Source organism: Chiloscyllium plagiosum, unplaced genomic scaffold (genome assembly GCF_037043375.1).
Source record: "Chiloscyllium plagiosum isolate Xiang-an unplaced genomic scaffold, Cpla_swu_hap1 HiC_scaffold_1, whole genome shotgun sequence".
NCBI classification, from domain to species: domain Eukaryota; kingdom Metazoa; phylum Chordata; class Chondrichthyes; order Orectolobiformes; family Hemiscylliidae; genus Chiloscyllium; species Chiloscyllium plagiosum.
This window is the reverse complement of record NW_028270139.1, coordinates 73,665,562-73,690,895: the sequence shown is the minus strand read 5'-3', so window position 1 is coordinate 73,690,895 and position 25,334 is coordinate 73,665,562. Positions and strand designations below refer to the sequence as shown.

General features: G+C 41.8%; 1 protein-coding gene across 10 annotated transcripts in view; it reads left to right on the top strand.

Moving 5' to 3' along the window:
- The window catches only part of fryl (furry homolog, like), a 477,034-nt gene that overhangs the window by 330,095 nt on the left and 121,605 nt on the right, over window positions 1-25,334 (top strand). For all 10 annotated transcript variants that reach the window (XM_087987974.1, XM_087987980.1, XM_087987968.1 and 7 more), the window contains 5 exons: window positions 9,410-9,578; window positions 13,941-14,028; window positions 23,294-23,406; window positions 23,832-23,982; window positions 24,851-24,954. In XM_087987974.1, coding sequence (XP_087844100.1) covers window positions 9,410-9,578; window positions 13,941-14,028; window positions 23,294-23,406; window positions 23,832-23,982; window positions 24,851-24,954 — 625 coding nt within the window. The remainder of the gene's footprint in view (window positions 1-9,409; window positions 9,579-13,940; window positions 14,029-23,293; window positions 23,407-23,831; window positions 23,983-24,850; window positions 24,955-25,334) is intronic.

The window sequence follows — 25,334 nt, the reverse complement described above, 5'->3', positions numbered from 1 at the left end:
TGCTTGGAATGAGCTACCAGAGGAAGTGGTGGAGGCTGGTACGATTGCAACATTTAAAAGGCATTTGGATGGGTATATGAACAGGAAGGCTTTGGAGGGACATGGGCCAGGTACTGGCAGGTGGGACTAGATTGGGTTGGGATATCTGGTCGGCATGGACAAGTTGCAACAAAGGGTCTGTTTCCATGCTATATATCTCTATGACTCTATGAAAGGGAAAATGAGAAATAGAAGGCTGGAAATATTAGTAGAGAATGTACATCATTGTTATAGTTTAGGGGAATAGAGAGCCAGGTTTTCTGAGGAGTGGAAAGCTCATGCAGATTGCTACTACAGTTGATCTTTTTTATAAAAGAAGGAAGCTCCACTTTCCTCAGAGAAGATTTCACTCGGGCCTCTTTCAGAAATACAGCACCATTATTCCATTCTAACAGTTATTTTGTAGTGCAGATTGTCAGATGAAGGCAAACCAAAGCCCCTTTTGACAGTAGTCAGCCAAATTTTGAAATTAAAGGTCCTCTCAGCCACGTTGATGGCTGCTGTCAAACCATAAATGCATCAGCTAAGCAGGATGTTAGGCTGCTGGGCAGATAGCCAGCTGGGTCAGGTAGCAGTTAGCGAGGGATAGGATGACATGTGGGTAGAATGCCAAATGAATAGGGGGGTTGGTGCCAAGTGAAGTGGGGTTGTGTGCAATGTGGCAAAGTAAGCGATGTACTGTTTGGGCGAGGTCAGAGTTGGGAGAAATTGGGTCCGGTGGCGTGGTGGAAGATGGTTTGGGTCAGGAGTGATCTTGGGGTGGTGTGGTTGGAGTGTGTATGCGAAGTATGGGTCAGTTTAATAGTTAGTTGGGAGTTGACTTTATATTTAATAGGAACGGAAGTATGCCATTCGGCCCCTCAATTGTTCCATCATTTGTGGCAGATTTGTAGTCTACCTCCATATATCTTCCTTTGGCCCATATCACTTGATATTTTTTGCTTAACAAAAATTTGTCTTAACTCAAATTTATAATTAACAATTGACTTAGCACCAGCTGTTGTTGTGGAAGAGACTTCCAAACCTCTACTACTCTTTGTAGAGATGTTTCCTAATATTGTTCCTGAATGTCTAGCTCTAGTGTTTAGATTGTACCCCCTAGATCTAGAATCTCCAACCAGTGGAAATGGTTATCTATCCTGTCTTTTCCTGTTAATATCTTGAAGACTTCGATTGGATTGCCACTTAACCTGCTATATTCGATAATTTGTCCTCAAATCATAATCCCTGAGTTCCAGGTATTATTCTTGTAAACCTACATAGTACTCCCTCCAAGGCAGTGTACCTTTGCTAGAGTGATGCCCAGATCTCCTTGCAGTACTCCCAAGTGAGATTTAGCTGGGTTTCTGTATAGCTGCAGCATAACTTCTGCGGCCTTGAACTGTGCAGCTTTATAAGACTTTGGTTAGGCCACATTTAGAGTATTGCATTCAGTTCTGGTCAGCACATTACAGGAAGGATGTGAAGGCTTTGCAGAGGGTGCTGAACAAGTTTTCCAAGGTGCTGCCTGGATTAGAGGGTATTTAGCTATTAAGAGAGGCTAGAAAAACTCAGGAGCAGTGGAAGCTGATTGGAGACTTGATAGAAGTCTATAAAATGATGAGTTGCACAGATAGTGTTGATAGTAAAAATCCTTTTCCCATAGTTGAAATATGTAATACTAGGGGGCATGCATTTAAGGTGAGAGAGGAAAAGTTCAGTGAGGATATGAGGGACAAGTTTTTTTTAAACACAGAGAATGGTAGGAATCTGGAACATGGTTGGTGGTGGAGGCAGATATAATAGAGGCATTTAAAGAAGGAAATGGAGCGATATGGACCAAGGGCAGGCAAAAGGGGTTAGTTTAATTTGGCATAATGTTCGGCACAACATTGTGTGCTGATGGGCCCATTCCTCTGCAGTACTATTGTGTCAAATAGGTTGGCCCTGGAAAAGCACAGCAGGTCAGGCAGTCTGAATGACTGACTCTCCAGCATCTGCAGTCTGAATGCTGCCTGATCTGCTGTGCTTTTCCAGTGCCAACCTTTTTGACACTGACTCTCCAGCATCTGCAGTCCTCACTATCTTCCTGTACTATTCTACGTTAACTCTCGTCCTCTAGATGTAAAGGGCAGCATTCCATTAGTTGCCTAGATTATTTTCCGGCCTGTTTGTGCCACTTCAAAAATCCACGCATCTGAACCCCCAAGTCGTTTTGGGCATCCACCATATTTAACTTTATGCCATCTAAAAAGTACCCAGATTTATCCTTTTTCAGTCCAAAATGAATAACCTCACACTTATATTGACATCCATCTGCTGCAGTTTTGCTAACTTTTCAACTAAGTTTTTTACTTAATTTCATCAGAACCCTCCATAGTTTCCAATTTGGGGTGGGCAATAAATTCGAGCCCAGCCAGCGATACCCTCAACCCGTGAGTGAACTTAGGAAAAAAATTTAGATAATGTCTTTTTGACAGCACCAGACATAGAAGAATTGAAATGTCCTGGGAAGTTTCGCTGTGCAACCTGCCTCTACGCTAGAATAAGAACTGGCTAGTGGGAAATCTGGCCAGTGATTTATTTCCTTGTGCATTTTTAACTCTGGTTTTCATTTATTGGTTTCATCACAACAGACATAACGTCTGCTGGTAATTCTGGTAGAAATATATTAAGAATTGTTGGTAATAGAAGGAGCCCTTTAGGTCCAACACCTTGTCCTTTTTTGAAGATCAACTTCCATTATCATGTTTGTCTTTTTGAAGTTTAGTGCATCACGCACAAGATATTGACTACTTCGATGTCGCTTTGATTTAGAGTCAGAGAGATGTACAGCATGGAAACAGACCGTTCGGTCCAATCCATCCATGCCGACCAGATATCCCAACCCAATCTAGTCCCACCTGCCAGCACCCGGCCCATATCCCTCCAAACCCTTCCTATTCATATATCCATCCAGATGCCTCTTAAATGTTGCAATTGTACCAGCCTCCACCACATGCTCTGGCAGCTCATTCCATACACGTACCACCCTCTGCGTGAAAAAGTTGCCCCTTAGGTCTCTTTTATATCTTTCCCCTCTCACCCTAAACCTATGCCCTGAAGTTCTGGACTCCCCGACCCCTGGGAAAAGACTTTGTCTATTTATCCTATCCATGCCTCTCATAATTTTGTAAACCTCTAGAAGGTCACCCTTCAGCCTCCGACACTCCAGGGAAAACAGCCCCAGCCTGTTCAGCCTCTCCCTGTAGCTCAAATCCTCCAACCCCTGGCAACATCCTTGTAAATCCTTTCTGAACCCTTTCAAGTTTCACAACATCTTTCCGATAGGAAGGAGACCAAATTGCACGCAATATTCCAGCAGTGGTCTAACCAATGTCCTGTACAGCTGCAACATGACCTCCGAACTCCTGTTCTCAATACTCTGACCAATAGGAAAGCATACCAAATGCTGCCTTCAATATCCTATCTACCTGTGACTCAACCTTCAACGAGCTATGAACCTGCACTCCAAGGTCTCTTTGTTCAGCAACACTACCTAGGACCTTACCATTAAGTGTATAAGTCCTGCTAAGATTTCCTTTCCCAAAATGCAGCACCTCGCATTTATCTGAATTAAACTCCATCTGCCACTTCTCAGCCCATTGACCCATCTGGTCCAGATCCTATTGTAATCTGAGGTAACCCTCTTCGCTGTCCATTACACCTCCAATTTTGGTGTCATCTGCAAACTTACTAACTGTACCTTTTTTGGTTGCGTCCAAATCATTTATGTAAATGACAAAAAGTAGAGGACCCAGCACCGATCCTTGTGGCACTCCACTGGTCACAGGCCTCCAATCTGAAAAACAACCCTCCACCACCACCCCCTGTCTTCTACCTTTGAGCCAGTTCTGTATCCAAATGGCTAGTTCTTCCTGCATTCCATGAGATCTAACCTTGCTAATCAGTCTCCCATGGGGGACCTTGTCACACTCCTTGCTGAAGTCCATATAGCTCACATCTACCACTCTGCCCTCATCAATCTTCTTTGTTACTTCTTCAAAAAACTCAATCAAGTTTGTGAGACACGATTTCCCACATACGATGCTGTGTTGACCGTCCCTAATCAGTCCTTGCCTTTCCACATACATGTACATCCTGTCCCTCAGGTTTCCCTCCAACAACGTGCCCACCACTGAGGTCAGGCTCACTGGTCTATAGTTCCCTGGCTTGTCTTTACCGCCCTTCTTAAACAGTGGTACCACGTTTGCCAACCTCCAGTCTTCCGGCACCTCTCCTGTGACTGTCGATGATACAAATGTGTCAGCAAGAGGCCCAGCAATGACTTCTCTAGCTTCCCACAGAGTTCTCGGATACACCTGATCAGGTCCTGGGGATTTATCCACCTTGAACCGTTTCAAGACATCCAGCACTTCCTCCTCTGTTATCTGGATATTTTGCAAGATGTCACCATCTATTTCCCTACAGTCGATGTCTTCCATATCCTTTTCCACAGTAAATGCTGATGTAAAATATTCATTTAGTATCTCCCCCATTTTCTGTGGCTCCACACAAAAGCTGCCTTGCTGATCTTTGAGGGGCCTTATTCTCTCCCTAGTTACCCTTTTGTCCTTAATATATTTGTAAAAACCTTTTGGATTCTCCTTAATTCTATTTGCCAAAGCTATCTCATGTCCCCGTTTTGTCCCCCTGATTTCCCTCTTAGGTATACTCCTACTTCCTTTATACTCTTCTCAGGATTCACTCGATCTGTCTATACCTGACAAATGCTTCCTTCTTTTTCTTAACCAAACCCTCAATTTCTTTCGTCATCCAGCATTCCCTATACCTGCCAGCCTTCCCTTTCACCCTGACAGGGATATACTTTCTCTGGATTCTTGATATTTAATTTCTGAAGGCTTCCCATTTTCCAGCCATCCCTTTACATGCGAACATCTGCCTCCAATCAGCTTTCGAAAGTTCTTGCCTCATTCTGTCAAAATTGGCCTTTCTCCAATTTAGAACTTCAACTTTTAGATCTGGTCTATCCTTTTCCATCACTGTTTTAAAATGAATAGAATCATGGTCACTGGCCCCAAAGTGCTCCCCCACTGACACCTCAGTCACCTGCCCTGCCTTATTTCCCAAGAGTAGGTCAAGTTTTGCAGCTTCTCTAGTAGGTACATCCACATACTGAATCAGAAAATTGTCTTGTACACACTTAAGAAATTCCTCTCCATCTAAACCTTTAACGCTATGGCAATCCCAGTCGATGATTGGAAAGTTAATATCCCCTAACATAACCACCCTATTATTCTTACAGATAGCTGAGATCTCCTTACAAGTTTGTTTCTCAATTTCCCTCTGACTATTAGGGGATCTATAATACAATCCCAATAAGGTGATCATCCCTTTCTTATTTCTCATTTCCACCCAAATTACTTCCTTGGATGTATTTCTGGGAATATCCTCCCTCAGCACAGCTGTAATGCTATCCCTTATCAAAAATGCCACTCCCCCTCCTCTCTTGCCTCCCTTTCTATCCTTCCTGTAGCATTTGTATCCTGAAACATTAAGCTGCCAGTCCTGCCCATCCCTGAGCCATGTTTCTGTAATTGCTATGATATCCCTGTCCCATGTTCCTAACTACGCCCTGAGTTCATCTGCCTTCCCCTTGCATTGAAATAAGTGCAGTTTAATTTATTAGTCCTACCTTGTCCCTGCCTGCCCTGATTGTTTGACTCACTTCTGTTCTCAGCTGTACCCGTCTCAGATCGATCTCTTGCCTCACTATCTCACTGGGTCCCACCCCCCACTTTACTAGTTTAAATCCTCCCAAGCGGTTTTAGCAAATTTCCCTGCCAGTATATTCGTCCCCTTCCAATTTAGGTGCAATCCGTCCTTCTTGTACAAATCAGTTCTACCCCAAAAGAGATTCCAATGATCCAAAAATGTGAATCCTTCTCCCATACACCAGCTCCTCAGCCATGCATTCATCTGCTCTATTTTCCTATTCTTGCCCTCACTAGCTCGTTGCACTGGGAGAAATCCAGATATTACTACCCTTGAGGACCTCCTTTTTGAATTTCTACCTAACTCTCTGTAATCTCCCTTCAGAATCTCAACCTTTTCCCTTCCAATGTTGTTGGTTCCAGTGTGTGCAATGACCTCCTGCTGGCCTCTTTTCCCCCATGAGAACATTCTGCACCCTCTTTGAGACATCCTTGATCCTGGCACCAGGGAAACAACACACCATTCTGCTTTTTCTCTGCTGGCCACAGAAAAGTCTGTCTGTACCTTGGACTACAGAATCCCCTAACACAAATGATCTCTTGGAAGCCGATGTACCCCTCATTGAATGAGAGCCAGTCTCAATACCAGAAACTTGGCTGATCGTGCTACATTCCCCTGAGAATCCATCACCCCCTCCGTTTGCCAAAACAGCATACCTGTTTGAAATGGGTATATCCACAAAAGACTCCTGCACTAGCTGCCTACCTCTCTTACCCTTCCTGGAGTTAACCCATCTATATGACTGTATCTGAGACTTTCCCCCTTCCTATAACTGCCATCCATCACATACTGTTGCTGTTGCAAATTCCTCATCGCTTCTGTCTCTCCAACCAATCCACTCGATCTGATCAGATTCGCATCCAACAGCATTTATGGCAGATATAATCCGCAGTAACCCTTAAACTCTCTTTAAACTCCCACATCTGACAAGAAGTACATATCACTGCAAAGGCCATTTTTGCTCCTTCACAATCTCCAGACCCAGAAAATAACACCGTCTTATTCCTCTTCAAACACTGCCCCAGGTTAAATTAATAGCTATGGCTTATGTTTTAAGTTTAATCAAGAGACTTATCTCCAAAACCGTATAATTAAGAAAGAACCCACTGTACTCACTACTACAGCCTTTCTCTTGGACAGACTTAAAACAACAATTAACTTATCTGATTCTGTGCTGTGAACTTGGCCCAACAGTTCCTCCAAGATTAGTTGTGAATTTCACTGTTTGTTAATTTTCCCAGATGCACTCCAATGTCCAGCGAAACACGAATTCAAACAGCAAAGGCAGTAACTGTGCAGGTTTTCTTTCTCTCTCTCTCTCTCTCTCTCTCTCTCTCTTTCTCTTTCTCTTTCTCTCCTGCACTGTCCTCACCATGTGCTTCCTTTGTCTGCTCTTCTCCCTTTTAAACTGCTGTTGTTTTGACTTTTTTTTTCCAAAGTTCCAAAACAATGCAACAGCATATAAAACAATAATTGCTGCTCCTGGAATTCGAGGAAATCACCTCCAACACCTCAAATACCTCCAAAGAAAGGAGCAGCTCTTGCAGCCAGAAATTTTTCCAGTCCTCCATCTTGGATTATATCCTTGCAGTCATTTTCTTGTTTCAGATGTCTTGATTTTCCTATGAAGGCTGACAATCCCAGGTTTTTAGCAGTGATGCTTTAAAATCAGCTGCATGATGGTGTAGGAGAGCATTTGGCTGCTTCTCTGCAGTGAGTAGTGTACCACAGGGATTGGTAATGCAGTGATTACCGTTCAAAATTTGTACATATGATTTCAATGAAGAGACAGTTGGTATGGTTTCCAATGACAAAGATAGGTCGGCTAGTAAGTTGTGCAGAGGACGCCAGTAAGCTACAAAAAGATATATATAATTTTAAGTGAGTGACAGAGATATGGCAAATGGAGTATAATGTGGGAAATTGTGAAATTGTCCGTAATAAAATAAAAACTAAAATATCTAAATGGTGAGAAATGGAGAGCTCTGAGATACAGAGGAATATAGGCATCCTTGTGCATGAATCGTAAAAGGCTAGAATGCAAGTATTTAGGAAAACGAATAAAATGTTATCATTTATCATGAAAATTGTACAAAAGTAGGGAAATTAGGCTTGAGTTATACAGAACTCTCCTGAGACTTCACCTGCAATACTACACACTGTATTGGTCACCTTATATTAAGGAAGGATGTAAATGTACTGGAAGCAGCGGAGAGCAGACTTATGAGAATACTATTAGAAATGAAAGGATTTTGTATTATGAGGAAAGTTTGGACCGGCTAGGGTTATATCTGTTGGAGTTTAGAAGAGTAAGAGGTGATTTGATTGCAACATACAAGATCCTGAAAGCCGTTGATAGGATAGATGTGGAGAGAATGTTACCTCTTGTGGAAGAACTGGATCAACAAAGAGATTGCCCCTTTCAAAATAAGTAATGATTTCAGTCTTTCTGTCATGAAGGTCAGGCTGTTTGGAACTGTCTTCCTGAAAAGGTGGTGGAAGTAGACGCAAAAGTAGATCGATTCTTGTTAAGCAAGGGGATGATAGGCTATCAGGGTCAGCAGGAATACAGATTTGAGGTTATGATCTTATTGAACGGCAGAGCAGGCTCTACGGGCTGATTGAGTACTGAATACTCCTACTCCTAACTCATGTTTGTATGATTCTTTTTCACTTCTTGCGAATCATCCACAGAATCTAACCAACATTCTCAGTGCTTTGCTGAAGCAGTGTGCCATTGTTGGAAGTGCTTTTTTTTAATTTGAAAGTAATAATGAGGCCCTGTCAGGTAAAAGATCTCTCAGCATTTTAACAGAAAAATAGGGACATTCTTTTGGTAGCGTCACTAATATATAACCCGTTGACTATTATCACCAAAGCAGATTGTCTGCTCATTATCTCATTGCTGATGTTGGAACCATCTATGCAAATTAGCTGCTGCATTTTCCACATTGCAATGTTGACTGCACTAAAAAAAAGACTTTATTGGCTGTATAGTGCTTTGTTCAACAAATGAATCAGAAAAGGCTATCACCTGTCTTGCTTATTTGAAACAGGGAGAGGTGTGTGCACATGTTCTAATTGATGACAAAGAACAGGGCCACGTGTGTTGTGCCTCAATGCAGTGCTTTGACAATTTGAGTTGAATTGCCGCCTTTAAATTTAAACAAAGTTATGCAGTTAACTGTCAGTTATCAGCTAAATAGTGCATTTTCCATGGCAATGCCTGCCTCTACCAATCAGAGTCGACTTGCCAACCAATCATAGCTTTTCTGATGCAATATAAAAATATCGTTCCCCTTCATTTTGATATTAAATGTGAATTGTCCTGATGGGTGCATCAGGAAAAGCTTTGACAAATGCCCTTTTCAGAAATAGTTAATGTTCAGTTTTTAAACATTTTTAATTGCTATTTATGGCAATATGATTACATCGATTGTGATTTTATGGAGTAATAATGCAAAAGAATTTCGTGTAGGACTGTGTATGTTATTGCTACAAAATAACCTCTTGGCTTCAATAATTGATTTATTGAGGAGGGGGAAAACTTAAGTCTGCAGAAATCATAGGACAAACCTTATTTGAAAATCTGAAAGAATTTGTTTATCCTATACAGATCAAAAAAGTGGTTGTGTACCTGGGCAGAGATAAAACTATGCAGTTGTTGGAAGAGCTGGTAGCAGAACTGCAACTGACTGATCCAGTTAGCTCAGCTGTCATTCACATGGACAACCCACCCTACTACCGTATCACCTCTAGTTACAAAATCCCCTCCATCACCTCAGGTAACCGTTTATTTAGCAGAATACCAAAGTTTGTATTGTTTACGTCGCAAGCCTTTATCACTTATACAAACGAATAAATACTTTCTTCCTTGTTTAGTCCATACAAAGCTATTTTTGAGTCTGTAGTTCAGGTACGGAAAAGTTAAAGAAGCAGGAATTTTTATACTATCTGAATTTACAAGAACGTTCTCAGTCTCGTTACCAAATACTGTACCATAAGCAAAGGAACACTTTTTTTGTGTACAACAAAAGTTTTGAATTTTTTTATGGCATCATAGAGATGTACAGCACAGAAACAGACCCTTTGGTCCAACTTGTCCATGCCAATCAGATATTCTAAATAAACCTCATCCCATTTGCCAGCATTTGGCCCATATCCCTCTAAACTCTTCCTATTCTTTTAAATGTAATTGATTGTACTAGCCTCCTTCACTTCCTCTGACAGCTCATTCCGTATACACATCTCGCTCTGCATGGAAAAAGTTGTCCCTTAGGACCCTTTTACATCTTTCCCCTCTCATCTTAAATCTGTGCCCTCTTTTTCTCTGAACCCATTTTCTTCAGTAGGGCTGTTTGATCAAACCTTGATGAGTAGCATTTTTCTTCAAGGTGAGGGAGAAAATGAATTAATTTTGGAATTCAATTCAATACAATAACTTCTGTAATTCAAGCCACTTATTTAAAACAGTTGTGTTCAGAAATATATCTCTTTAGGAGGACACTTCTAAAACGTTGGTTAAGTCATGCTGTGGAACATGACCAGTCTTTTCTACAGCCTATTAGAAAAAGTGCATCAAGAATTATAGTTGGTTAGTCCAGTTAGGGACCTTTGATCAGGAAGACGGGTACTCGTACATGAATCTTTCACTTCTGGCCTGCAATTACACCATAAAGGCCATAAGGTCAAAAGATACAGGAGCAAAATTGGGTCATTTGGCTCATCAAATTGCTCCACTGTTCGGTCATAGCTGATGTGTTTCTCAACCCCATTCTCCTGCCTTCTCCTGTAATCCTTGATCCCTTTACCAATCAGGATCCCTATCTATCTTATCTTAAATACACTTAATGACTTGGCCTCCACAGCCCTCTGTGGCAATGGGTTCCACAGATTCACCACATTCTAGCTGAAGAAATTCTTCTTTCTGAAGGATTGTCTTTTCACTGCGGGTGTGTCCTGGGTCCCAGTCCCTCCTATTAGTGGAAACAACATCTCCGTGGCCACTCTATCCAGGCCTCTCAGTATTCCGTAAGTTTCAATCAGATCTCCTCTTATCTTTCTAAAATAAATAAGAGTACAGACGCAGAGTGCTCAACTGCTCCTCATATGACAAACCCTTCATGATTGGAATCGTTCTTGTGAACCTCCTCTGGACCCCTTCCAATACCAGCATATCCTTCCTTAGATACAGGACCCAGAACTGTTCACGATATTTGAAATGCAGGTCTGACTAGAGTCTTAAACAGCCTAAGCATTACATTAATGCTCTTGTATTCTAGCTCTCTTGAAATAAATGCTAACATTACATTTGTCTTCCTAACCTGCATTTTAAACTTAACAGAAACTTGAACTAGGAGTCCCAGGTAATTCATGTTTCAGATTTCCAAAGCCTTTTCCTATTTAGAAAATAGTGCGTGCCATTATTCTTCCTATCACATTGTGTTCCATCTGCCACTTCTTTGTCCATTCTCCAAGTCCTTCTGCAGCTTACTTGCTTCCTCAACAGTATATGTCCCTCCACCCGTCTTTGTCATCTACAAGCTTAGTAACAATGCCCTCAGTTCCTTCTTCCAGATTATTAATGTGTAAGGTGAATAGTTGTGGTTCCAACACAGACTCCTGTGAACTCCACTAGGCACCAGCTACCATACTGACAAAGACTCATTTACTCCTACACCCTGCCTTTAGCCTGTCAGCCAATCCTCTATCCATTCCATTACCTTGCCTGAACACCCTGGACTCTTTTATTTCACAGTGTTCAAGCGGCACCTTGTCAAAAGCCTTCGGAAATCCAAGTGGATCACATCCATTGACTCTCCTTTGTCTAAGCTGCTTGGTAACTCCTCAATTCCAACAGATTTGTCAAGCATCCCCTTGATAAGGCTGTGCTGACTCTAGTATTTTGCAGGGTATTGACAAGTACTCAGCAATCTCATACTTAATAATGGACTCCCAAATCTTACCTACAACTAATGTCAGGCTCACCAGCCTATAATTTCCTGTGTTTTGCCTCCCTCTCTCCTTGAATAGAGGAGTTTAAGACCCAAGGGCGTAGCCTTACAGTAAAGGGAAGATCTTTTAGAACGGAAATAAGCAGAAACTTGTTCAACCAGAGAGTGTGAATCTATGAAATTCATTGCCACAGAAGGCTGTGGAGGCCAGGTGGTTGAGTATATTTTAAGACAGAGATAGATAGGTCCTTGACGATCAAGGATTACAGGGAGCAAGTGGGAGAGTGGGGTTGAGAAATTTATCAGCCATTATTGAATGATGGAGCAGACTTGATGGGCTGAATGGCCTAATATCTGCTCCTATGTCTTACGGTTACATTGGCCATTTTACAGACCTTCGGGACTCTTCCTGACTGCAATGATCCCTGAAAGATCACCACCAGCGCCTCTACAGAACTCTGGTGTATCCATCTGTTCCACCTTCAGACCGTTCACCTTCCACAGCACCTCTGTACTGGTGGCCAATACACTCACCTCTGCCCCTGATTCTCTTGAAGCACCAATTCCCATTTAATATTTGAGCAAAGCTTTTGAGCTGTGTAATCCAGCTAATGTAGCTGGAATGAGTTTCTACATTATCAAAACATGGTGTTGTGTTCACTTTTTCATATTGATTTAAAGTAGAGCTTAGGGAGCTATTAGCTTAGAAGAACTTGATGAAAGATGCATTTTTGTTTACAAAATAAAATATTTTCATGTTCTCACCTGATGCCCTAATATGTGGATTTTAATTGTAGCAACTCATTTATCTAAAGTCAAATAAATTGTTGATTGCAGCACTATGGTGTTGTTTATGTGGTTAACATCTGAACCACTGAAGTCTATTGATTCAGAAGAATGAAGGGAAGACAAATATTGTGATCTAGTACTTCCAAACAATGCAAGCTAGATAACTGTCCTTTTAAGATTAAGGCCTAAGTATTTGTATTTATATCCATCAGAAGCTGTTACCTCAAAACTTTCAGATGATTCGGCCCTGGACATACTTTGCGTCAGTTAGTTCAGTTGGCAGTACTTTTGCCTCTGATTCAGAAGGCTGGTATTGAATATGTAACCTAGATGACACTTCACATTACTGAGAGAATAATGCATCGTCAAGGTGAATTGGCCACACTAAATTGCCCATAGTGTTCAGGGATGTGTAGGTTAGGTGCATTAGTCAGGGGTAAATATAGGGTCGGGAATGGGTCCGGGTGGGTTACTCTTCGGAGGGTCAGTGTGGACTTGTTGGGCCAAAGGGCCTGTTTCCACACTGTAGGGATTCTAATCTAAGGGGTATTATCTTTTGACTCAAGATGTTTCCTCACTATCTGCATGTAGGATCTAAAAGGTCCAATAATGTTCAAAGAAGAACAGGAATTTTCTCCTAGTACCTTAGCCAACTTTTATCTGTCAGTCAGCTCCTCCAAAATGACAAGTTCTGCTTCTGGAACAATGCTGTAAATAAACTAATAGCTAATTTAAAAGTAACAGTAATTAGACTTCAAAAGTAATTCATTCAATTGCTGTAGTGCCAACTATTGGGAAGAATGACCGGAGTTCCAATCCCCTGTTTTTTTCCCCATATCACTGCACTTTTATTTCGCCCAATACCTTTTTGAAGACGGCATTCCAAATCCTAACCACTCAGTGCATCTTTTTTACAAAGTTTCCTCATTACATGTATAATTTCATTTCTTTCATTGACTATCTTAAATTGGTACCTTCAAGTTTCTTGATCCTTCAGTTGAAAACTGGTTCTCTTTCTTATAATTATCTCTTTCAGTTATAAGAATCAGTATTCTGTCTTTTCACAATGTCCGTATCTCTATCTCATTTATAATTCACTCTGTGTACTTCCACTGTTTTACTGTTTCGCATCAAAGTTTAAGTTAATCTAAATTTTATATATGCTTGAATATTAGCATTGAGAAAGTCTGCTTCTGGTAAATTTAATGAACAATGAACAGGCAAAGGGAACAAAGGAAAGTTGAGAAGATTACGTGATTATAAATTTAGTATTTTGTCGATAATGGGTTGACGTTTTTCACACTTGACAAGATTTTTTTCAAGTTGTAGTTCTTTACTTTATAGTTTAATTACACATTTGCAATTTGACTCCATCAATTTCTTATCAATTCCCATTGTGTATAGGTACCACTTCCAGCAGCAATACAATGGTAGCAGGACATGATGGTCATCAGGACACTAAGTCAGCAAAGGACTCTACTATTGATGATAAGTATGTACTTGTGTTTCGAAACAAAACTGTATCATAATTTCTTTAAATGGTTGTGGTGTTTCTGATATATGGTGCTGATGTTTAAGTTGATTATGTTGCTGTATTATTTGATAGCTCTGTAAAGCTGTTTTACATAGTTTTTCATCTTTTGTTTCTCCCTCTGTCTTTGAAGCAGTACAGGAGAGATTATTACCTGGCATTCCGATCAACATTTATTTGTCAACCAACCCCTAAAATAAATGCAAATACCAAGAATGCTGAAAACGTTCAGTCGGTCTGGCAGCATCTTCAGAGCGAGAAAGAGGGGCAGCATTTTAAGTCCAATCTGACTTCTTCAGAAGCTCTGAACAAATCATACTGGATTCAAAATATTGCCTATCTTCCTCTCTCCACAGATGCTACCAGACCTGCTGTGTTTCTCCAACATTCTTTGTGTTCATTTCAGATTTTCAGCATCTTCAGTATTTTGCTTTTAATTAGCTAAACTAGATGATCTGGCCATTTGCTTGATTGTTGTTTTTGAGAGCTTGATCTGTGTTATGATACGGGGTAAACCCCTCTGTTAATTTAACCAGCAACACAGATAAGATTCACCCCGTGCTGTAATCTGTTAAAAAAAACGAGAGGCAAAGAACTATCGCAAAAGTCACTATTTAAAGTAAAAACTAAACTTTTTTTTTAAGTCTAACAGAGAATATTAACTAACAACTATTTACAACTCCTTTCTCTTAAACCTATCTTTTACCTCCCTCCTTTACAATACTAGTCTGATTTTTAAAAAATCCCAATTACATTTTACAGAAAAATAATCACATTTCAAAACCAGTCAGCTTTGCCGTGTTTCCTCTGTAGATTCTCTCTCCAGATTGGCCTCGGTGTTCTGCTGTACAGACTTCTTCCACGACAAATACCTCTCTGAGAGCTCTTAAACTAGCAGCCACCATCTGTCGACCTTTTGGCAGTTCTCTCTCAACTGTTCAAAAATACTTGGTTTTACACCCCAAAACATTGGATCGTTTCCTAGGTTTTAATATTGTCAAAATACTAAATTCAAACTTGACTGGAGTTTGGTATCTTGGGGCATAATTTAAATTGATTGGCCAAATTTGAATTTTTGTTTCATGGCAACTCGGCTACTGTAGCTGTTTCAACAAAATATTACATTGTTACCTTGTTCTGGACTCTCTCTGCTTCTGTAAGTCATTGCTTGCTTTTCAACTCTCTCAAAGCTACAGTACCCCTACACCTTCATAATAATCTCTGAAAATTTGACGAATTAATTTCCTGTGTTATGACAGCAACTACAATGCCATGGTTCTTGATTGACTAATGAACATCTTTGAGAAAACCTGAGCTTGTAAAAAATGCTGTATAAATAACAGTCTTTAGTCCCCCAGGAACTTAATTTTTTTTCAACGTTTCCCACTTCCTTTAACTAATTTCTGCCCAGATGATTCAGTAAAGATATACACATCTCAGTAAATAAATACATTTCTAACCAGCAGTTCTGATCACCACACTATTGGAAGGATGCAACTGCATTGCAGAGAGTACAGGGGCGATTGATTTATTGTCACATGTACTGACGTACAGTAAAAAGCATTGTAAATGAGCAATTCAAGCAGATCATATAAGCAAGGATGTACAGTCAAAAAAGACTTAGAGGCATACAGGTTACATTTCACAGTGAGTGCACTAGACAAGATCAGCATTAGCAAGATTAGCATTATTTGAGGGTAGAGTGTCCATTCATCAGCCTAATAATGGCTGGGAAGCAGCTGTTCCTGAGTCTGCTGGTGTGTGTGTCCAGGCTTCTGTACCTTCTGCCTGATGGAAGAGGTTGTATTAGATCATTACTGGAGTGCGATGGGTCTTTGATGATGTTGGCAGCCTTTCCACTGCAGCGAGCCATGTAAATGGAAGGTTGGCTTCCATCTTATGCAGTTTCTTGTAGTCCTGTGCACCATCTTATGCAGTTTCTTGTAGTCCTGGTCAGAGCAGTTGCTGTACCAGGCCATTATGTACTTGGACAGTATGGTCTCAGTGGTGCATCTATAAAAGATTGTGAGGGTCCTTATGGATATGCCAAATTTCCTGAGCCACCTGATGAAGAAGAGTGTTATTGTGCTGCATTGACCATCACGTCCATGTGACAAGTCCAGAACAGGTTGGTGGTTATTGTCACTCCGAGGAACTTGACGCTTTCCCCTCTCTCAACCTCAGTTCCGTTGATGTAGATGGAGGTGTGTTCTCCTCCTTTCTTTCTAAAGTTAATGATCATTCTTTAGTTTTGTCACCCTTGAAAGAGAGGTTGTTCTCTTTGCACCACACCACCAAGCCCCCTATCTCCCTTCTGTATTTTGGTTTTTCATTGTTAGATATTTGTCCCACTATGGTGGTGTCGTTAGTGAACGTGTCGATGGCCTTTGTTTAGAATTTGATGACACAGTCATAGATGTACAGGGAGTACAGTAGGGAGCTGAGGATGCCTTCTTAGGGGTCTCCAGAAGTGAATGTTATTGTAGAGGAGGTGCAGTTGTGTATCTTCATTGGTTGCAATCTGTAGGTCAGAAAACTGAGGATCCAGTTGCAGGGGGTGGTGCTGAGACCAAGGTCATGGTGTTTCAAGATCAGTCTGGAGACCATAATGGTGTTGAAGATAGAGCTGTAGTCAATGAGCTCCAATCTGCCTTGGGGGTCCTTGATGTCCAGATGTTCTAGGGATGAGTGTAAAGCTAGGGATGTGACATTGTTGTAGACCTGTAATGGCGGTGTGCAAATTGTAGGGGATCAAGGCAGGCTGGGAGACTGGAGTTGATGTGGGCCATGACTAGCCTCTCTAAGTACTTCATGATTATTGAGGTCAAAACCACTGGGCAGTAGTCATTAAGGCACTTTGCACGTGCTTTCTTTGGTACGAGGATGATGATGGTCTTCTTGAAGCAGGTAGGGACTTCAGCCTGTAGGAGGGAGAGGTTGAAGATGTCAATGAGAACTTCCACCAGTTGGTTTGCACAGCATCTAGGTGCCTGGCCAAGAACACTGTCTGGACCTGTCGCTTTCCTTGGGTTGACTCCCAGGAAGACTGATCTGATGTCTGCAGCGGTGACCGAGGGAACAGATGTGTCTGGGGCTGTCAAGGCAGGCATCACCATGCTGCTGGCATTCTGCTCAAACTGAGCATAGAGAGCATTGAGCAAGTCGGGGTGGGGGTGTGTCTTTGTCTGCTATCTTGCTCTGCTACATTTTGTTTCCCGTAATGTTGTTTAGGCCTCTCCATCAGCAGCGGGAGTCTGTTTAGTAGGTTTGGGCCTCTAACTTCGTCTGGTACTGTCTCTTAGCATCCTTGATGGCTTTCCTGTAATGGTATGGGTCATCCGATTTGATAGGGAGTGGATTTCGAGTTGACTTCTTTGGTGCGGAGTCCTCTTCGCATTTACTAATGATTTCCGTGACAGGGTAGTTGTTATGGGGTTCTTTAACTTTGCAAATATTGGCTGGAAATGCTATAGTTCGAGTACTTGGGTTCGTTTTTGTCCAATGTGTTCAGCAGGGTTTCCTGATACAGTATATAGATAGACCAACGAGAGGTGAGGCCACATTGGATTTGGTACTCGGTAATGAACCCGGCCAGGTGTTAGGTTTGGAGATTGGTGAGCACTTTGGTGATGATGACCACAATTTGGTTGTGTTTACTTTAGCAAAGGAAAGGGATAGGTATATACCGCAGGGCAAGAGTTATAGCTGGGGGAAAGGCAATTATGATACAATTAGGCAAGATTTAGTATGCATAGGATGGGGAAGGAAACTGCAGGGGATGGACTCGGTTTAATTGTGGAGCTTGTTCAAGGAACAGCTGCTGCGTGTCCTTGATAAGTATGTCCCTGTCAGGAGGAAGTGGTTGAGTGAGGGAGCTGTGGTTTACTAAAGAAGTTGAACTTCTTGTCAAGGGGAAGAAGGAGGCTTATGTAAGGCTGTTGGACCAGATAACATCCCTGGCTAGTGCTCAGAGAATATTCTGTTGTACTGGTGGATGTTCTCTTCAACATCTTCAACATACCCCTGAGCTGCACCATAGTTCCAACATGCTTCAAGGCGGCTACCATCGCTCCCATGCCGAAGAAGTCTTCAGCATTCTGCCTCAATGAATGCCACTCTGTTGCGCTTATACCCATCATCATGAAGTGTTTTGAGAGGCTTGTGATGATGCATATTAAGACCCTGCTGCTCTCCTCACTGGACACCCTGCAGTTCATGTATCGACATAATCACTCAACAGATTATGCCATTTCCACCACCCACCATCTGGACATCACCCACCTGGAGAAGAAGGGCACCTAAGTCAGACTACTCAGTTCTGCATTCGTTCCTCAACACCTGATTTGAAAGCTGAGACTGCTGGGCCTGAATCCCTCCCTTTGTAACTGGATCCTGGACTTCCTGACTGGGAGATCTTAGTCAGTCTGGATTGGAAACAGCATTTCCCAATACCATCACACTAAGCACAGGGGCCCCCCAGGGCTGTGCGCTCAGTCAACTGCTGTTCACCCTGCTGACACACGACTGTGCAGCAATACACAGGTCGAATCACATCATCAACTTCGCTGATAATACTACTGTAATGGGCCTCATCAGCACGAATGACGAGTCTGCGTACAGAGAAGAGGTGCAGCGGCTAATGGTCTGGTGCAGAGCCAAGAACCTGTCCCTGAATATGGACAAGACAAAAGACATGGTTGTTGCCTTCAGGAGGGCACAGAGCGACTATTCTCCACTGGACATTGACAGCTCCCCTGTGGAGATTGTGAAGTACACCAAATTTCTTGGCGTATGTCTGGTGGAGAATCTCACCTGGATCTTCAACACCAGCTCCATAGCCAAGAAAGCCCAGCAGCGTCTCTACTTTGTGCAGGCTGAGGAAAACCCACCTCCCACACCCCCGTCCTCACCACATTCTACGAAGGGTTCATTGAGAATACGCTGAGCTGCTGCATCGCTTCCCGGTTCGGGAATTGCAACGTCTCGGAACGTAAGATCCTACAATGGATTGTGAAGACAGCTGAGAAGATCATCGGGATCTCTCTTTCCTCCATTGAAGATATTTACACCACATGCTGCAGCTGAAAGGCTAAGAGCATTGTGGAACCCCACACACCCCTCACTCAGACTCTTCTCCCTCCTGCTATCTGACAGAAGATACTGGACCATTCGGTTGCTCATGGCCAGACTGTGCAAGTTTCTTCCCCCAAGCCATCATGTTCCTTAACACAGTATGATCTGACTCTTTCCTATCTGAAATTCTTTGCACAACCTCAAATTGCTGCTAGGAAAATGTCTATTATTTATCATTCCTGTATTACACTGTAACTTGTGTATTATGCACTTTATGCGATTATGTAGTTTGTGCTGTCCGTGGACCACCCTCGGTCCTGGAGGAACACTGTCTGATTTTTACTGTATTGGTGGTATAGGGTAGAAATGACAAATAAAGGCTCCTCTCTCTAAAGATGAGACATGATGTCTCAGTTAGGGCACTTGGGAGTTACAAGTTTGCCAGGAAGGACCTCAGAGAGAGCTAAGAAGAGCCAGGAGGGGACATTAGAAGTATTTGGCAGGGAGGATCAAGGAAAATCCTAAAGCTTTCTATAGGTATTTCAGGAATAAAAGAATGACTAGGGTAAGATTAGGCCAATCAAGGACAGTAGTGGGAAGTTGTGCGTGGAGGCCGAAGAAATAGGAGAGGTGCTAAATGAATATTTTTCGTTAGTATTCACATGGGAAAAAGACAGTGTTCTGGAAGAGAATACTGAGATACAGGCTACTAGACTAGACTAGACAGGATTGAGGTTCATAATGAGGAGATGTTAGCAATTCTGGAAAGTGTTAAAATAGATAAGTCCCTTGGCCTGATTAAATTTATCCTAGGATTCTTTGGGATGCGAGGGAGGAGATTGTAGCGCCTTTGACTTTGATCTTATGTTGTCATTGTCTACAGGAATAGTGCCAGAAGACTGGAAGATAGCAAATATTGTCCCCTTGTTCAAGAAGGGGAGTAGAGACAACCCTGTTAATTATAGTCTAGTGAGCCTTACTTCTGTTGTGGACAAAGTTTTGGAAAGGATTATAAGAGAGAGGATTTATAATCGTCTAGAAAGGTATAATTTGACTAAGGATACTCAACACAGTTTTGTTGACTAGGTAGGTCGTGCCTCACTAACCTTATTGAGTTCTTTGAGAAGGTGACCAAACAGGTGAATAAGGCTAAAGTGATTGATGTGGTGTATATGGATTTCAGTAAAGCGTTTGATAAGGTTGCCCACAATAGGCTATTGCACAAAATACAGAGCCATGGAATTGGAGGTGATTTTGCGGTTTGGATCAGAAATTGGCTAGCTGTAAGAAAATGGGTGGGGGGGGGGGAGGGGGGAGTGATTGATGGGAAGTATTCATCCTGGAGTTCATTTACTAGTGGTGTACTGCAAGGATCTGTTTTGGTGCCACTGTTGTTTTTCATTTTTAAAAATTACCTGGATGAGGGCATAGAAGGATGGGTTAGTAAATTTGCAGATGACATTAATGTCAGTGGAGTTGTGGACAGTGCGGAAGGATGTTGCAGGTTATAGCGGGACATAAATAAGCTGCAGAGCTGGGCTGAGAAGTGGTATTGGAGTTTAATGCAGAAATGTGAGGTGATTCACTTTCGAAGGAGTAACAGGAATACTGAGTACTAGGCTAATGGTAAGATCCTGATGAAGGAGCATCGCTCCCAAAGCTAGTGCTTCCAATTAAACCTGTTGGACTATAACCTGGTGTTGTGTGATTTTTAACTTTGTACACCAAGGTCCAACACCGGCATCTCTGAATCATGGTAAGATTCTTGGTAGTGTGGATGAGCAGAGAGATCTCTGTGTCCATGTGCCTAGATCCCTGAAAGTTGTCAGCCAGGTTGATAGGGTTCTTAAGAAGGTGTGTACAGTATGTTAGCTTTTATTGATAGAAGGATTGAGTTAGAGGGCCATGAGGTCATGTTGCAGCAGTGCAAAGTTCTGGTGCAGCTGCACTTGGAGTATTGCATACAGTTCTGGTTGCCGCATTATAGGAAGGATGTAGAAGAATTGGAAAGGGTGTGGAGGGGATTTAGCAGGATGTTGCCTGGTATGGAGGGAAGGTCTTATGAGGAAAGGCTGAGGGACTTGAGGCTGTTTTCGTTAGATGAAGATTAAGATGATCAGAGGATTAGATAGGGCGGACAGTGAGAGCTTTTTTCCTCTAATGATGGTGGTTAGCACAAGAGGCACAGCTTTAAATTGTAGGGTGATAGATACAGGATAGATGTTAGAGGTAGGTTCTTTACTCAGAGTAGTAAGGGCGTGGAATGCCCTGCCTACAACAGTAGTAGACTCGCCAACATTAAGGGCATTTAATTGGTCATTGGATGGTCATATGGACGATAATGGAATAGTCTAGGTTAGATGGGCTTTAGATTGGTTTCACAGGTCGGCGCAACATCGAGGGCCGAAGGGCCTGTACTGCGCTGCAGTGTTCTGTGTACAGTGGTGATGTACTTGTCTAGTTTGCCATGACGAAGGGTTTTGGCCCAAAACATTGACTTTCCTGCTGCTGGGATGCTATCTGACCTTCTGCGCTTTTCCAGCTTCATACTTATTGACTCTTGCTTCCACATCTGCAGTCGTTACTGTCTAGATTTTCTGCTGAGTTCTTGAACATGGTCCAGTCCACAAGCAGTCCCGGAGATGCTCTTCCGCAACCTCAGACCAGCATTGTTCTCACTTTTCCGAAGGGTCCTTCCGTTACAGCTTCTGTTGGTAAGCTGTGAGGCGGAGCACAGTGTTTTCATCTGATTTTCCAAAGTCTGGGCAGGGGTTGGTGTCTTTGATGGTTGTGTAGCAGTGGTCCAGAATATTTGGTCCTCTGGTGGATTAGGAGATGTGTTGGTGGTACTTTGGCAGCACCCCCTTGAGTTTGAGATTGAACAGAATGTTGACTGGGACAAAAGGTCTCAGTTGTGAGGAGAGACTGGATAGGCTGCGTTTGCTTTCAGAGGCTGAGAGGATTTGATTGAGATATACAAAATTATGAGAAGCATAGGCAGAATAGATCATGAGAATCGTTTCAGTGTGGCAGACTCATTTAAGACCAAACGCTTTTAAGTATAACGTGAGGAGTAAGTGGTGAAACAGAAGATCTGAGGAAAGTATTTTCCCCCAGAGGATGGAACACACATATTTACAATATTTTTTGGATTAGATTAGATTACTTAGTGTGGAAACAGGCCCTTCGGCCCAACAAGTCCACACCGCCCCGCCGAAACGCAACCCACCCATTCCCCTACATTTACCCCTTACCTAACACTACAGGCAATTTAGCATGGCCAATTCACCTGACCTGCACATCTTTGGACTGTGGGAGGAAACCGGAGCACCCGGAGGAAACCCACGCAGACACGGGGAGAATGTGCAAACTCCACACAGTCAGTCACCTGAGGCGGGGATTGAACCCTGGTCTCTAGCGCTGTGAGGCAGTAGTGCTAGCCACCGTGCCGCCCAAAGCATCTGGATGAGCACTTGAAATGCCAGGGAATAAAAGGCTGCGGACCCATTGCATGTAAATGGAATTAGTGTAATTTGGTGTTTGATGTCGGGAGAGACGTGGTGGGCTCAGGGCTGTTTCTATGCTTAATGACTCTATGATTATTGACTGGTCATTGTATGGTAATCCTTAGCAGACAGCCTCAATTTTGACCTTAACGATTAAAGCAGTTAAACAAGGCTGAGTATTGGATCTTATCCTGAGCAACTCCCACAGCAATGTCATCTTGGTCTAGGTAAAACCACAGTCACCTTGCTTTGCACAGGGAAGACCCCAACCATAGATCGTGTTCCTTTGATTTCCATTGACTTCCAAATTGCCAGGATTCCTTCATGTTAAACTCAGTCAAATACTGCTTTGATGTCAGGGGTAGTCTGTCTCGCATCATCTTCTGAGTTTAGCTCTGTTATCCATGCTCAATCAAAGCTGGAGTGAGGTCAGGAAATGAGTGCCCTAATTAAAACTAAACCGAACATTGCTGAGCAACTTGTGACTCAGCAAGTGCCACTTAATGGCACTGTTAATGACACTTTCCTTTACTTGGTTAATGTTCAAGGATAGATTGATGGACTGGTATCTCAACCTTACTCCCAAAATAATTTGAAAAGCAAATTGTAAGAAATGAAAAATTTAATTACTTGTTTTCTCTGAGCAGTTATGGACATCTCGATATCTACGCTGGACTAAATAGTAACTTGAACCGGCAGCATCACCGGTTAGAATCTCGTTACAGCAGCAGTTCTGGAGGATCCTACGAAGAGGAGAAGAGTGCGTAGTATAATTACAAAATATATTGTAAACCTTTTTATACATTAGTGTATCCCCTTAAAGTTTTCAAACATATTTCATGTTATTTGGATTGTAAATCTACTAGACAATTGCTTTATTAAAACATTTGATTAAATATTAAATTTTCAATATAGAAAGTTAAGGTCATATAAATAGTATATTTCCAGAATTATATGGGTTAGCAAGCGCATCTTTATGACACTGCAGGCACAGTCTGTCTGATCTGTTATTACTATTTCTCTATTGCGTGCCTAAATCTGAGGAAAAATTCTAACTTATAATCTGCAAGAAACATTTGCAGTCTGCAAAGGGCTGACACTTGTTTTAGTGTCTGGGAATAAAATTCAGTCATCAATCTCACCTGCCTTTACTAATTCATCTATTGTATACTTTATATTAAATAGGTGATTCTATGCCAATTTATGCAAACTGGAGGCTGAAAGTGATGGAACTCAACAAAGCAGAACCATTGCCATTTCCTCCCAATGGTGGAAGCTGGTCACCACTGGCTGATTACTTGCCAGAAACTGGTACACCAGGGATACCCCTGCAGAGGTTAGAGAATATATCGATGATTTCTACAAACTGTTTAAAAAATGACTGCAAAATCCTAAATGCAAATTTACCAACACTGTACATGTTCAACAAAATTCATGACATTTGAACTGCTGATTGACTAGTTTGGAGGAATGTAACAACATGTTATATTCCTAGAATGAATGAAAATCAACTTGTTTCCATATAATCCATGCTGGATTTCTGCAAATACAAATTCATCGCCATGGACTTGTGTGTGCACGCACATGCATGAGAGAGAAAAAGTCTATTTCTGTGCTGCATATCTCTGTGTATTTAATAACACGTGCTTTATTTCTGTTGATGTAAATATTGTTGTAAAATAGTAGAGTGCATCCTTTCTCCTTGGTTGGTGTAATGTTCATGTGCTTCAAAGCATTTTATTTAAATTATGTGCAATAACCTGTCAAATATTTTTTTTTAAATCTCATGCACTGGGGATAGGAAAACTACACTTTCATCATGACTGAATAATAGCTAACTTCTAACTTCACAAAGCTGTCAAAGTTCCATTGATTACAACTGATGCATGTCAGTGACTCTAAGAATTTGTAAAGAAGTAAAACAGACATTTTGGACTTGTCTGTAGAACCACTGGGTAAAATGTTGAACATGTTTTGTTTAAGTTAGTGCATGTTTTCTTTATGTGTAAGCTTGCCTTAATCCATGTTGATATGTCACTCCTAATTACTCGGGTAATATAAAGGCTGGTCTTGCCATTCAATGAATATATGCTGTAAAACCTCAGGTTAATTGTTTCAGTTTTCAAAGTCTATGCTAATATTATTTTTTTATTACATTTCATTCATGTAGTTCTAACAATTCAATTATTTTGTTTTATTCTTAGGTGTAACATTGCAGTCATCCTTCTTACAGATCTAATAGTTGATCACAGCGTAAAGGTGGAATGGGGGAACTACATGCATCTTTTGCTTCATGCAATATTTATAGGTAATTAGAGAATAAAAATGTTTTAATTGCTGGCACAGGGTAATGTGTTGACCTGATGTGGCAGAGTGAGACAATAAGGGACAATTGTTCCCTGCAATGCATGCTAACGCATGCTAATTTCCGACAGGCCATCAAAGAGCAAATGATTTGAGTCAAAAATCGTAAGATGATGTTATCTGTTCAGTACTTCAGGTAAAGCCTTCAATGCAAGTATAACAAATACTATTTCTACTAAGGAGCAGAAGAATCGACGTTTCGGGCAAAGTCCCTTCAAGAATTTCTGGATGAAGGGCTTTTGTCCGAAATGTCGATTCTCCTGCTCCTTGGATGCTGCCTGACCTGTGCTTTTCCAGCACCACACTCTCAACTCTGATCACCAA